The sequence below is a fragment of the Falco cherrug genome, chromosome 4, assembly GCF_023634085.1.
Source record: "Falco cherrug isolate bFalChe1 chromosome 4, bFalChe1.pri, whole genome shotgun sequence".
Lineage (NCBI taxonomy): Eukaryota > Metazoa > Chordata > Aves > Falconiformes > Falconidae > Falco > Falco cherrug.
The window spans coordinates 52,439,762-52,455,043 of NC_073700.1; the positions used below are offsets into that span (position 1 = coordinate 52,439,762).

Below are 15,282 nucleotides of genomic sequence, written 5' to 3' on the forward strand. Positions count from 1 at the left end.
AAAGGAGAGAGCCCGGAGTGGGTTTCTGGCCCCCTTCCACTGTCAGCAAGGAACCCATGAAAATCCACTATTGCCCTCTGCTGGAGTGAGGGCTGCCAGTGGGACCTGGGCTCCGGCCAGTGATGGAGGCAAAGATCCAGGAGAGAGAGGCAGGGAAAGAAAGAAAGGGGGAGCAAAGAGGAGAATGCAACGAAGAAAACAAGGGGAGTGTTAGTTAGTCCAAAATGAGAAAATGCATCATTGTTTGAAAGTGTTGGATGAAGAAGGAAATGAGTAAAATATGAGCGGAATGATAAAAATGAAAAGGGATGGAGAAAAAGGGAGAGGAAATCCCAGCAACACTGGAAAAAGGAGGGAGAGAGGGAAATAAGCAAAGAAGAAGAAAGAAAAAAGAGGGAGGTGGAATAATGAGGAGGAGAAGGAACTGAGAGGGGAAAGACAGGGAAAATCTGACATGCAGAGTGCATGGTTGAATTAGGCAGGATCTAGGGAAAAAGAGATAGCCTTCCTGTGTTTGGAGAGTGGAGGGGAAATATACAGAAGAGTAACAGCAGGACAAGGGGCAGGTTCAGGGATTCACAGCTTTAAAGCCAAAGGAATAATTGTGATCACTCTTAGACCGTGCACTACGCAATGTGTTCAGTAAAGGATAAATAGGGAGAGGTGAACCTGAGTAACTGGTGTGTCTGGGGAGGTTTCCCCTGGGATCCTGCACTGACCTCATTAATCAGAATCATAGAATCACAGAATTATTTAGTTTGGAGAAGACCTTTAAAGTCATCAAGTTCAGCTGTTAACCCAGCACTGCCAAGCCCAACACTACAGCGTACCCACCACCACATCTACATGTCCTTAGTGGCAGAACAGGGACCCTCTCCCATGGTCCCTGGGAGATAGCTCTTGTCAAGATATTTTTGCTCGCAGTGGAAAGGCACTCCCTCTTCAGACAGAAGTGAAGAGAAGACACAAGGATATGTTCACAAGGACGTAGTGGAGGGGAGCTGACCATCTTGCAAGGGGAAGCATGCTGTGTGGGTGCACAGAGGGAAAGCAGGCAGCTGGAGGGAATGATTGCATCTCCACACATGAAATGTTGCTGCTATCCATAGCTGATGGCATACCAAACCTTACTTCTCCAGGTGCAATTGGTCTGAGTGCTAGAAAAAAGGAAGATCTGAGGATTCTTCTAGATCTGCTCCTTGACACTGCTACATACAACAGTTGCTCCGTTACAAGGTTTTCCATATACCTTCACCCTCCTCCACCAGTAGACTCTTTGCTGTGTGATAATTCCAGTAGGTTACCATGGCGTATCTCGTTACCTGCTAATAGAGGTGCTCCTTTATCTCAGTGGGCTTTGTCAGTGCTAAGTGTATAACGCTGAATATAATATCCAGTTAGCTAATGAGCAGAACTGCTATTGAATTCTGTGCTATCCTGAGTGCTCCAGATGAGCTGGAAAGCTCTCAAGGCCAACCGTTTCGATAAGGTTTTCTCTACTCCCCGATGTTAGCTGAGACGGAAATACCATGAGAAGAGCATCTGACCTCTGCAATTCCATTCCCTGATTGAACCAGAAAATGCAGGGGAGGAGGAACACAAACATCGCAGATAACAGCAACAGCAAAGCTCATCAAACTTGTTCCCAAGCTGCAAAATAAAAGGGTCAGGCAGAGTTAGTTAGGGGGAAGGTCTAGGCTTGCTTTGACTTCTTCTTTTTTGTCTTCCAGAATTTAAGGAAGCGTTCTCACTCTTTGACCGGACTCCTAAATCTGAGATGAAAATCACATACGCGCAATGTGGAGACGTCTTGAGAGCTTTGGGGCAGAATCCAACCCAGGCTGAGGTCATGAAAGTGCTTGGCAGACCCAAACCAGAAGGTTGGTGCCCTCCTCTGTGTTTGTTTTGCAAAAGATCACTCTAAGAATTATTCATGAAGCAGATGATGTCTCCATTTTCTGATGGAAAGATTAATCGTGAAATAGGAAAGGATATGGAACAGCCTCTGCAAATTGCTAGCAGAAAAGTGAATGAGGAAAAAAATGGTCTTGCAGTCAATATAATTGTCTCAAATTTAGGGGAATGAATTAATTGAATGGCCCTGTGTGTCAATGTGTTTTACAATGAGAAGCTTTTGCCTTTTAAAATTGCTTTGCTGACAGGCATTCACAGGTGTTTACTAAAAACACAGTCATTTTGAAGACATCCAAAGAAACAAAGGGATAGATTGATTGTGAGGACACAGTCTGTTCTACAAAAGTATGTGTTAGAAGGTCTGTCATGATTGCAGTAATATCTCCCTTCACCTTCACCATACACTGGATATCTCTTCAGAACAAAGGAAATCTCTCTCAGACCCTATCTAAATTCAGGCATTTTTTACATTCCACCCATCTTTTCCTTCCACTGGGGTGTAACTGACTCTCAGGCCCTCGTTCAACAGCCACGATATGTCGGGATATGGCAGTGACACTGTAACAGGTAGGACAAGGAGTTATATGGGAACAAAGTGTCCTCTGATCCTCTTGAAAGGCAAAGAACCAGGAAACAGTGGGATATGCAGCCCTGCTCCTGCCTATTCCCTCTGAAGCTCCTCTCCCAGTACAGTTTTAAACATCTCTGCGTTACAAGGCTGCAAAGCAAAGCTGATTTTGTATTGGGAATGAGCTTCTTTTACTGTCTTCTGCTTAGTTTCATGCTTTTATGTTGCATGGAACAGCCCTGGGAGCCTAACAGCATTTTCCCCCCTTGGTGTTTATGTATGTCAGGTAGTAGGAGATAGCTATCTATCTATTAAAACCTCCTGTTTCTCTCTTTTCCAGATCCCTTTCCTGCTCTACCCATTCTTCCATTTGTACTTATGATATTTCTACGCTTTTCTCTGCCCTTTAGCCAGAATTTATTGCCACAGTTCTGCTACCCTCATCACTTACCCATGGTGGGTGCCCCATAGTTAGTCCTCAGCTCTCCCAGAATCCACCAAAAATTTCATTTCCATCTGTGTATTTGTAGACATGAACTCCAAGATGATCGACTTTGAGACCTTCCTGCCGATGCTCCAGCATATTGCCAAGACGAAAGACACCGGCACCTATGAGGACTTTGTGGAGGGTCTGCGCGTGTTTGACAAGGAGGGAAATGGAACGGTGATGGGTGCTGAACTTCGCCACGTTTTGGCTACCTTGGGTAAGGTAAACCTTTTCCTCATGCAGTTTCATCGCTGAGGTCTTTCCCATACAGCTTGTATCACTATGGGTGACCTTTATGGAGGAAATGACTGGGCAAGACTTCAGTTGTTACACAGTCCTCAGTTATAAAGCTTAAAGAAAGTTCTTTAATAATGAAGCTAAAAATCACTGATTTATAGCTCAAATATTTGTCTCTCCTCCTTCCTTCCTTCCTTCCTTCCTTCCTTCCTTCCTTCCTTCCTTCCTTCCTTCCTTCCTTCCTTCCTTCCCTCCTTTCTTCCTTCTCCGTTCTAGCGTTTTATTTCTCCAACAAACATATTTCTATCACCACAAAATGACCCAGCCATTGGAAACCCCATCTATTCTTTTAGTGTTTGTCTCCATTTTTCTGCACCTTCAAGCAGAGTTCGAAGATGCAGCACTACTTTATCAGGCATCTGTTTAACAGAAGCGTCTCTGAAATGGAAAGCTCCTGGTTTTAAAGGAGGGATTAATATTTGTCTGTCCTTTCAAATTTTTATTTCAGAAGCTCAGTTTTTCACAGAAAGTGATGACAACAGAGTAAGTGCGAGTCAGAAAATCTGGCTGTAACTAAATGACAGGTTTCCAATTTGGATTAGAAGGCAGTGACATGTTGTCATCTGAATCCAGTAAACATTTCTCAAGATCGGCCTCCACCACTAGCGTTTATGCCCTATTTTTAAAAAAGGATGAGCCTTTACAAAAGAGATATGATTTAGACTGAGGGATTCCAGTGACAGGTTTTGACCTGCAATGTCAATTCAAGAAGCCAAACCTTTTATGCCCAGAGGGTTTCGTTCAGTGACACATCCGTGCCCATTAATGACACAGGGATTAAGAAAAGCCAGCAATGCTATTTTCATCAATGGCGCTATTGGATCGGTTTGGGGACCAAATTCAACAATGACAAAACAAATCCCACAGGGTCAGGACTGATGCCCTGTCTAACCTTACTGGGGACAAAGAAACCACTCTGGGCAGTTTTGGGAGTTTCAAGTACTTCAAGAAATACGTTGGTACTTACCCTTCTATTTCCAGTAACCCAGAGCAATGTGGCAATTCTGATTTTCAAGCACTGATAGGAAGTATTTCAATCTTAAGAAGTAACAGTTCTGTTCAGTATTTCAGTTTTAAGAATTAACAGTTCTATTTAGAGTGGCATCTCTTCACAGCCACAGTCAAATATTCTGTAAATTAGCATGCTTTTTGCTCAGTTTTTAAAAAAATCAGCTAAATTTTCAGAGGTTCACATCACCTGAGGACTTGTTCCTGTAGGCTAGAACTCAGTGATGGAAAAGTGGAACATGAGTAGCAGGGCACACACAACACTTTATTTTATTTCTATTTCTATGATTTCAGCTGAAATCACCCTCAGATCTCTTGTTTACCTTTCTGGAACTCATTTGATCTCATCCTAAAATCAGTGCCTAATATCAGAATAAGTGGATGGATTGGGCTGATCTCTGCTTAAGCAAAATGAAGCCTTTATAGGCAAATAGGCACCTAATATTTGGATAACTAAATTGACTAGATCACTGTTCCAAATCACACATTCTAAGTTTGACCTTAGAATCTTCCTAAACCTCAAACTCAGAGGCAAACTAGTTGGTGACTCTACTAAGAGTTTTCTTAGTGAGGACTTGGTTGAAAAGTGACTAAAGCGTTCAAGAGTTGGCACTTTGAGCAAGCTTATTCTTAGAAAAATGCATATATGAACATGCTATCATGTGGGTTTCCATATTTATTCTGTCTTTCTGGTTTTTAGATCAAATTTTCTCAGTTTGCAAGTACAAAAGTATCTTTCCCAGCTGTCAGCGCCTCAAATTAAGCTGAAAAGAAAAATCACCCCTTCTCCTCTCTCACTCTTTTTTGGTATTCTTTGTTTCTTTGAACTGTGATTCATAAATTCTTTTAAAAGGTCCCAGGTCCCAAACAGGCCTTTTGCTTTCCACCCAGGTGAGAGGCTGACTGAAGAGGAAGTTGACAAGCTGATGGCTGGCCAGGAAGATGCCAATGGTTGTATCAACTATGAAGGTAGGTATGATCACCCTGGTCCCAGCAGTGCTCATGTGGAGTAGTATGTGTGCTTTTCCAAATTCTAGACCAATTCAGAATCTATAATGCTTCTGATATATCCTATTTGTTGAAGGTTACTTGTATTTTTAATAGCTGATGGCCATGGCCCTTTCAGGAGGTGGGACTGTATATTCTTATTTTGTTTGCCTGTTTTTAAAATTTTTTACATTATTTTTTCTACCTGCTCCCACAGTTCCTGGTCCTCTCAGAAACAGATACACATCCATCTTGAGACTTCCTTACAGAAAATAATTAGATTTTCCTCGAAAAACTCAGGGAAAAAAAGAAAATAATGAGTATGTGAACCACGGTTCTCTCCTACATCTTACAAGCCTATGTGGTTCAGGCTGTTCAATAAAACCACAACGTTGTGGTAGGAATCATGAACCCGTGCTTTCCTATACAGCTGAGTCCTTTGTAAGGTTAACTGGTGACTATTTGTATCATCCTGGTGATTTAGCCAGTCTGTTATATTTGCTTTCATGAACATTTGGGTTGGTGGTCTCCTGTTTACAAATACTAGTGATCTGAGCTCAGGGAAACGTTTCTTACAAGTAGTTTATTGGTAGAAAACTGTGGATTTACCCAATCAAATGACTCATGAACTAATGCTGAATTCAGAGGAATTCATAGCACGGGGGATTATTGGGAAGGAAAAAAAAATTCCTTCCTACAAAATTTATTTTTTCCTTTCCTTTTGAATTTCAAAATTATATGTAATGAATGCTTTTTAAAATGGAGAAGAACAGAACCCAAACCCTTTTGAAACAAAAGCTTAATTTGACTTTGAAATACCTTGTTTGTTTGTAAACCTGAGTTCACTGGAGAGATTTAGTCACGGTACCTGACTTGGTGACCTTCTGTGGAATGCACCCCGACTTAGTACAAATGTGCTGAAGTCTTGAAAGCCTTGCGAGATGAGGACCCAGAGCTTCTCATGGCTGTATGTTTTGGAAAGCCAGTTCCATATGGCCGCCAGGGATAAGGGATTGAGCAAGCTATGGATGGACTGGTGTGCGTGTTCATTTCCACTGGCTACCTAGACTACTGGCTACTCTGCACTGTATAGATATTAACTTAAGGACTTACAAAGCATTTAGCACCTGGTGTCTGGAATCTCAGTTACAAAGTGGTGTGGTCTTCATTGCATCAGAGGAAGCAAGAAGAGTGAATTTAAATACCAACCAAGCTGAGATATCCAGGACATTAATGAATTCAATGAAAGGGAATTGATAATGACCCTTCTCTTTCTCTTGTTTGCAGCTTTTGTGAAACACATCATGGCTAACTGAACGTCAGGTGAGTCTCTTCTGTCCTGCTTGCATATCCTGTTATTTTGGTTTGGACATCTGAGAGGGGCTTGCAGAATATGTAAGTGACTAATGAGAGTGAATATTTTCAGCATGTTGTACAAGGAAGTAGGACAAAGATGAGTAAAATGTTCTCTTCATCCTATTAAGCGGACAGAAAAGCAGTGACCTTTCTGCAATTGTCTAGTAAATCTGGATGCCTTTATTTTAAAAGTCAAACATAATACATCCTAAAAGGATTTGATTTCCAAAGAACAAGTGCTCATTCTTTTATGATTGACTGGAAGCTTCAAAGGATGCATGTTTTTCATGTCCCCTTACAAGTCCCTGCTCCTAGACTTCTCCTAAAAAGGCAAGGAGATAGAACTGAACTGAACAGGGAAAGAGTGGGCAAAGGATACAAGGAAAAGTAGGTAAGAAGGAGTAATGCATGCTTATAGTGCTGAAGCTATACTAGGGGGATAATTATTGTCCTTCCATAAATCTGGCTCCCACCATCTCCTGGCAAATGGCTTGGTTTTCCAGGAAAAGACACAAGCTTTGTCCAGCACATCTTCTGGCTTTATTCAGTAGTGTTCTCCAAACCACAGTACCATTAAGGGTATCTCTGTCTCGCCATTGCAAATGAGCTGAACTTCATTTCCAGTATTTCCTGGTCATCATTTATTTTTGTATTCCTGGAAAAGATGCCCGCTGTTTTCAACTGGCAATCACCATTATTTATCTCTGTTCAGCTCTTGGGTAAGGTCTGACCTGAGAACTAACCAACTCCATCTATTCTGCAAAGCATCTGATAAACTGGGAAAAGCAATGGCTTCTTTCAGATCTGTACTGGTATTTTTGGATTTTGGTTTTATTTTGTTGGTTTGTTGTTGGTTTTTGTTCTTCTACTTTGGTTTATTTTTCTACTCTGTCCTGACCAGGACTGGCTTTGTTTTGCTTTTGGTGCTGACATTATCCCAGCCCACTGAGGCCCGTCAGTTGTGTGGTGACTTTTGATCATGTTCACTGGCACCCCAGGGAGGAAGTGAAGCAGGAGTCAGATCCAGATTTTGGGGACTTTTGTTCCAAGACATATTTGAACAAAATGTAAACTGGCTAAAAAAGATGAGTGGTTTCCTTATTATGGTCCAGGTTTTTTTCTTAAAGGCGTTAATCCTCTCTGAGCATACACTCAGTTTTCCAGTAATGGCTCCCAGTTTTTGATTTCAAAGATCTGGACTGGCCCACAGCCCTAGTGGGTAATCCCACAGCTAGCATGATCCTTATTTGTTGTTTAGGCGTTTTCAATCCTTAATCCTATCCTAACCCACGGTCATGGGAAATTCCCATTCCAATGCCAGAAGTCATTCTAGTCACCTAAAGCAGTGTCAGCCCCTGAAGAAGACAAATGGTGAGTGGTAAAGCTGGCACAGGGCTGGAGCTGCAGCACAGGGGGCAGCAAGAGGGTCTTTGCCTATGGGGTTTTTGGAAAGGGAGCTGAGGGCTCCTGGCTCACAGAGAAGCGATGTGCCACTGATGCACTGATGAACCATGATGGGCATCATTCAGTGGTGGCACCTTCCACTCCTTGCCGTGCTGCTGGTGGCGTGGTTAGGGAAAGATGAATGCAGTCTTTACCCTGGAAAGGGCGATGGCCCTTTGCCATAGAGCATATAACACATCCCCAAACTCTGGATTTGAATTCAGTGGGAATCTGGATCTGCATGCAAAAATAAAGTAGGGGCTTGTGTTTCTTGGCCATTCCCACATGCTGGACAAAAGCTAAAGATGTATCCCAGTAGAAGAACTGAACTATGTCTTTGCTTTTTTGTTTATTTTCTGAGTGTAGTTGTTGTGACTAGTCTATATTGACTTTTCTTGTATACAGCCTCTCCACTGGCTTGCCCCCCAGTGCTACATACTAATTATAACACAGAATAATCAATTACATCCTCAATTAGTGCCTCTTCCACTGTTTTTTTCAGCCCCCCCAGGGTCAACACTCTGCAGGATTATAGACAATTGGTCTTCCTTCACAGCAGGCACTGCTGTAGGAAACACTCGCAGACTGGCTACACATCTGCTGCTTACACTGTTCGGTGTAGGGAGTGTGAGGGCAGGACACAGGCAGCAGGACACATCAAGCTTTCTCACACAGTGATGTGAAAAACACAGCTGTGCTTTCTAGCTGTGTGAGAAAGCACCGTACCCCACTCGTGGTCCAGTGACCGCTGCAGTGTGGAGCAGGGCTGTGGGGTACATGCATCAAACTACATGGACCCCCGTACCCCTGTGAAGGCAATGCACAGAATCCTCCCCCTGCCGTGTGATGGCATACGTGATGAGCACGGTCAACCTTATCTCATGGTCCATCTCTTGGGTGCATACCCATTCATGGCAGCTGGTCAAACAGCCCAAAATATTGGGGAAGAACATTGGGAGCAGGCTGGATGTTGTCAGAGTTGTTTGGATACCCACTTTAACACAAATCCTGTGTTACAAACCCACCTTATTTAACTTCAAACTTACAAGCTGAGGTAGTGGAGCAATACAGCTGGAGGGGCAGCCTGTATTTTGTCTACACAGAGGCTCAATTCAGTGCCCCACATGCAGGTCCATGGTGGTGTTTGAGGTGCTCCAGGGGTCTCTTATGTCCATGGCCTCACAGACGGGATGCAGCCCATGGCAGGCTGGTACTTGCTGGCAGCTGGCAGCCAGGCAGGGTACGCTAGGACATCTCAAGTGGCTTTAGGTGCTGAGGTGTGGGGAAGTGAATTGAGCCCTGTGGCTTGAATTTGTGACTGTAGGTGAAATCCTCGAATATGCCATCAGTATTCGACCAGCTGACATAGTCTTCCTCAGCTCCCCCTCAGATTAACATGCCTACAAGTAGGTGGCTGCATGCAACTGGGGTGTCTCTGTTTCCAGACCTAAAGGACATCCAGTCAGATGGAGCATGCAGAGTGATTCACCTCATCTGGAGAAGGGACACAGATGCAGTGATTCCAGCTGCCAATGCTGAGGACAATTGTCCCGCCAGCACTGCATCATATTTACTATCTGTATGGGGATGTTCTGAGCACCTTGGCGCTCTCAGATTGCCTCAGATGCTTATGGTTTGGGAGCTGGATCCTGCCTGAAATCTAGATGTTAGCAAAGAGAAATACCTGTGCTCAGACATTACTGATGGAAGACTGAGGGATAACAGAAGTAGGAGAAACTGTCTAGTGGCTTAGGAGCTGGACTGTTTTTCCGGAAAGCTGAGTCTTTACCCTGGCTTAATGTCTGACATGGCTATATTGCCTCTCCATATCACTGCTTCCCATGTTTTGCCCATCATTTACACATTGAGTGTAAGATTGTGGGGTTGGGAGTGACCGAGCATATTCTGTCATGTTATGCCATTGCTCTTTGGTGTCCACATCTACACAGATGTGCAGAGACATCAGCTGCAGGCTCACTGCAGATGAGCAGAGTACAGATGCGTGAGGATGACTGAAGCCGATTCCCAGTGGCATTGTTTGTTTCTTCTTTCTTCCTCTAATGCTTATAAATAACTTTATTTTTAGAACAAGATTGGTGCCGAGAACCCCAGATGCTGGCCTTGGATTTCGATGTAATGGAATGTCTTCTCATTTTTCAGCCCCGATTCCCATTACAGAGCTACAAAATGTGCTGTCCCTGAAGTTACTTGGATAAACGGGTTTTTTTGTTGTTTGCTTTGTGTTTTTTCTTCATGGGAAGAAGGTAGCCTCCGTGGAGATTCAAGGAAACTGAAGGAACTGGAATCAGAACTTTGAATACCTGGGCATTGTAATTTTTTGCTGATAAAGAATATAAACAGCAATACAAAATTGTTAGGTGAGAGGGGATTAAAGGGGAGTAATTTTTTTCATTACTAAATCAACCAAAAGACTTATTTGTCATTTAGCCATATGTTTCCCTCCCCTCTTCCTTCCAAAACAACTGGACCTTTCTCTTGTGTTTATTGCATTTGTTAAAAAACAGCTGTAGGAGAGTAAGGGAGAAAAGAAACTAAACCAATCATATAAATCTCATGTGTACAAGAAATACTCTCAGTCTTTAGAGAAAAAGAGTTAAAGTAGAATGCCCAGCAATCAGCAACAAACACACATTGTTCACATGTTTCTCAGCTTTGGAAGATACCACCGTTAACACATAAGATGTAAAAGGAAAAAACAAAGCAAAACCAGAAGTATACACAATGTTTGCTAAAAGGCATCTCTTCTCCACAAGGATTACTTCCCATTGCAACGGTCTGACCTATGAAACAAGTAAAAAGTCTTTCCCAATGCAAACTGGAAATTGTTCTAATATACAAATCTTGGTCCTGTAGCTTTTCACAGTAAAACATGGGATTCTTTGTCAGCTGGTTTCATCATTGTTTCTATGTCTGTGTGAGGGAAGGGGAAATGGGAAATAAATGCTGTTGGGAAAAACCTCAGTAGAGGCAAATGCAAGTTGAGAAGCATGAAAAAGCAGATGGATTAATCTGGCTGATTTTCTGGGGAATAATAATTTTAAAAGTAAAAAACCCCCAAAACAACAATATATCCTTTGGGGCTGGAAAAAGGAGAAGCTACAAGCTGGTACACTTTGTTGGGAAATACAAAAAAAATCTGAATATGCAACACTCCATTTAAGCAAGAGGAATTGTTAAAACAGACAACTTGGAAACTTGGTGGAGGAAAGATAATCAGTGGAACATTGGAATACCAGGATGCAAACTGCATAGCAATGACTGAATAGGTCATCCCTGCAGAGAAGAATTGCTATGAACGAGAGAACACAAACTATCAAATTACATGAATATACGAGCTGTAACAAAATGTACCATTGAATAGCCATAATAGAAAATCAGCAGTTAGAGAGCTAAATGCACTATCAAGCTGATGGCAATAACAATAAAATCCTAAAGGAAATTCAACAAGATAGTGCAGAGGGAGGAGTAGAAAGATGCTCATGATGACAGGAATGTCTTATACCCAGCCTGGATTAACTGTACACAAAGGTGGAAGTAAGTGACAAAAAAAGTTGTCACTATGAGTCACTAGTTTTGAAGAAACCACCTGTGAAGCATCATTCCTGCACACAGCCATGCACTGAACAGCCACTGATAAGGCCATGAGATCACCATCTAGGTCTGCTCCAGTGTGCCGGGGGTGGACTCCAGAGGCAGTCACCACCTGTGGTCCATCTCCTCCTCGGGGCTCCTTTTGGGGACATCCCCTTCCACCCTCAGCATTGGCTCCTGTGATTTCCTAGGAAATGGAGCTAACACCATTTCATAAGCATCTTGCCTTCACTGTCTTGTCACTGTATATTTAGATATTGATTAGATATACCCTAATGAGGGTTTAATACTGTTTTGAATCTAAGGTGTACAGCAGTTGGAAAATGCAGCTCTTTCTCCCTTTCCCACTGATGCAATGAATCATTGGGAATGCCTCCTCTCTTCTACCTTACCCTTCCAGGGGTATCTCTAGTTTAAAGACCCCTTGAGCTCTAGGTCTCACACAGCTGAGGAGCACTATGAGGGCTCAGCACAGAAACATTCTGCCAGCAGGTACCATCTGACCACCTCCTCTTTGTCCTCCATCCCCTGTTGCTCTGTCACCAAAGCTCATCTCTAAATTGGGCTATTGCCATGACACACAGAGTCCTACACGTCCTAGTCTGGAGCCAAACCTGTCAAAATTTTCATCAAAATCAAAGTGTGGTTTTTTGTCCTGACCTTTATTTACCACATCAGGTGCAGCTTTAGAGGAGAAATCCTACTGTCTCCAGCGGGCTGTCAGCTGCTCACTTCCTCACCTGCTGCACACAAAGCCACCACCCTGCCGCTACTCAGACCCCCAGTAAGGGGTCACCTGGAGCTATGATATCTAAATCTTGCAGAGTATTTCACCATGTATCCCCCAAACAACATCTGTCCTCATCCACAGATGCAAGCAAGGCTTTCGTCTGGGCATACGGGTGGCGTTCACCTGTCTAAGTGCAGCAGAGCTGGTGTCGCCATCCGTCCTGGGCTTCAGTGCTTATCTCCTTGGCACACACAGCATTCTGTACCGTGAGGATTACACATCATTACTGGTTTTGTTACTGGTTTTGTTGTTGCTGTTACTAAAATCACAGTTTGAAACACCCTCAACCACATGAGTCCAGCAGCTGGGACTGATGTGAGGCTCTGAGCTATTTCAGGAAAACTGGAAGGGCTGGTAACGCTGGGAGCAAGCAAGCAAGTCCTTTGATGGAGCAACAGGAGAGGCAAAGACCAACAAGCGCCTGAGTTGGTGTGCAGCAGCCGAGAGTGCAAGGCAAGAGCACTGCCGAAGTGCAGCGCATGGGGCAAGCTGAGCTCACCGGTGAAGCAGAACGGAGTGAGATAACAGCCGGTGTGTCACCCCAAGTGCATTGGCAGGGCTCTTTGAGGAAGGATCCACAGGTCAACCCAAGGTGCATAAGCGAAGCCGTGTGTGGGAGCAGGCTGGCATTGTGCCTATTGCCTCCCGGGTCTCGGGGCGTGCTATTGCTGGATGTTGTTTTCCTAAGCACAAGATTCACTTGAAAGCAAACCGGAACAAATAAGCAGCATCTCCCCCTTCCCTTCCCCTCCTCTTCTCCCTTACCCCTAACCCTAAATTTTTTAAAAAAAAACAACACAAAACCAACCTCCTATCTAGAGAATGTTTCGTTAAAAAAAGATGTGGGCAGGAGGCAAGCCAAGTTTCTAGGAGATCTTTTTATAGCAGTAGCATCTGGCTCTTTGGGAGACTCCGTAGGGAGTTTTGCTGGTGACTTTACATCTGCTGTGGTTAAGCTGCTAATGGACTGGCTGTCTGGGCTGCTGCCTGCTCCACTGACTCCTTAGTACCATGCTCTGGTTATTTGAGGAGTTCGAGCCTATTGACTTCTTGCCAGAATTACATAGTACATTCCAGTAGTAACTTGCATTGCAACACGCTGTCAGGCAGAAGGGGGTTCAGATGGAGCGAGGATATTGGCTGGCGTTTCACTACCCTCTCCTTAAACCCACCCAGCACTAGAGCATGGGATGAATCGTGGATTTTAATTTTGATACGGAAAAAAAAGGAAAGCGAATACTGTAATATTTTTTCAGTAATGTCCACAGGCAAATAAACAAGTAAATACATCAAAGATTTAATCTGGAGGTCAATTAAAAATTCTTAGCCCCATAGCGATATGTTCCAGCTAATTATTTTTTTTACTTATCCATCACTCTAAAAGGTGCTTTTTAACCTCAACTAATTAATTACTGGTTTTGTAGGGAAAAAGCAAGATGCATCTGCCCACATAATTTTGAAATTTTTGAAATTTTATTTCAGCCAAGCCTGTTGTCAAAATTACACCTGATTATAAGCATGTATATCCTCCATAATGCCACTCCCTAGAGAATCTGCAGTTTTTCCCAGAAGTGGCTTCAGGATTAATTTTTGTTAGCTGACTCATTTTTCATAGCTTTTGCTTTTTTCATGAGATCAATTGCCCCTTAGAAACACTGTTCTTCCCTCCACTGGAAACACTGTTCTTCCCTCCACTGAGAATAAACCAACCCCAAACAACCACTTCGGGATCAGGCTATTGGAACTCAGTTCAGCTGTGTGCCTTGTCATTTGCAATGCTCTGGGCCACTGCCCCGTGCTCTAGTTGTTGCTCAGAAATATGCATCTCTTCTGAAAGTCCTGTTTTGAGTTTTTGTGGATGAAATTCACCTGGCTGAACTTGTTAGCTTGACAGATTTGCTCACAGACAGGCATTGTCGCTTCCCAGACCTTGCCTGCATACTATTGCACCCCTTGCCCTCCCCACCAAGATAAAGCCCTGCCAAGACAAAAGAGCTGTCTATATCTAATTGTAGCAGCAGTGGTTGTGGAGGACTGATGATGTGAAAATATCTGTGATATCATGTTTACTGGCAGAATTAATATCTGATTATTTTATATTAATCTTAAATACAGAGATGAGTGTTTATGCAGAGATGTAATCGTGCTGCACAACGTAGACAGTGTGAACTATGAATCCACCAAATGCTTTTGTGATTCAGCATAGCTATTTTTTCCCCAGTTTTATTTAAAATAAAAATTCTTTGGATTTCCTGGAGTTTCTTATGTAGCCTGTGTCCATCTATCCTTCTTCTCCCATTTATCTGGTAAAGTTGTCAAAATAAGTCAAAAGCCCAGTAGAACAGCAAAATGAATGTTTTCATTTATAAATCCAAAAGTGCCTGTGTTTCTGAACTAGCTGTCTGTGAATTCTTTCACTTTCCTGTAGTAAAAGTGCCACAGGAGAGTTATGATGTATGCCAAAGATAAAAGGAGAAATGAAGAAAGAAAACTACATATGTGTGTAGGTAGACCTAAAATGAATTAAAGCAACTGTGTGTCATTTAGGACAGCACTAGCATTTGGAGCTGTGCTTCTGTTCCCACCAGCAAGAATCAATGGGTGCAGAGGAGTAAGCACACAAACATACAGATAACACAGGCTCAACCAAAATGTCTCAAAGATGTGGCTTGACATTTCTAGAATGAAGTTTCTAGGTTGATGATCCTAGCCTTTGGGGAGCGTAGTAACATTATTTTTTTAAATACCCAACCGACTCCAAAACCCATGGTTGTGCAACACAAAGTCCTTCTCCAGTGCAAACTCACTGTGTGTCTTCAA

General features: G+C 43.0%; 1 protein-coding gene across 1 annotated transcript in view; it reads left to right on the plus strand.

The window, feature by feature from the left end:
- MYL3 (myosin light chain 3) overlaps positions 1-14,720 on the plus strand; it is a 39,254-nt gene extending 24,534 nt beyond the window's left edge. The window contains exons 4-8 of the mRNA XM_005442330.3: positions 1,731-1,880; positions 3,013-3,186; positions 5,166-5,243; positions 6,549-6,584; positions 10,147-14,720. Coding sequence (XP_005442387.1) covers positions 1,731-1,880; positions 3,013-3,186; positions 5,166-5,243; positions 6,549-6,577 — 431 coding nt within the window. The 3' untranslated portion in view covers positions 6,578-6,584; positions 10,147-14,720. The remainder of the gene's footprint in view (positions 1-1,730; positions 1,881-3,012; positions 3,187-5,165; positions 5,244-6,548; positions 6,585-10,146) is intronic.
- The last annotated feature ends 562 nt before the right edge of the window (positions 14,721-15,282 follow it).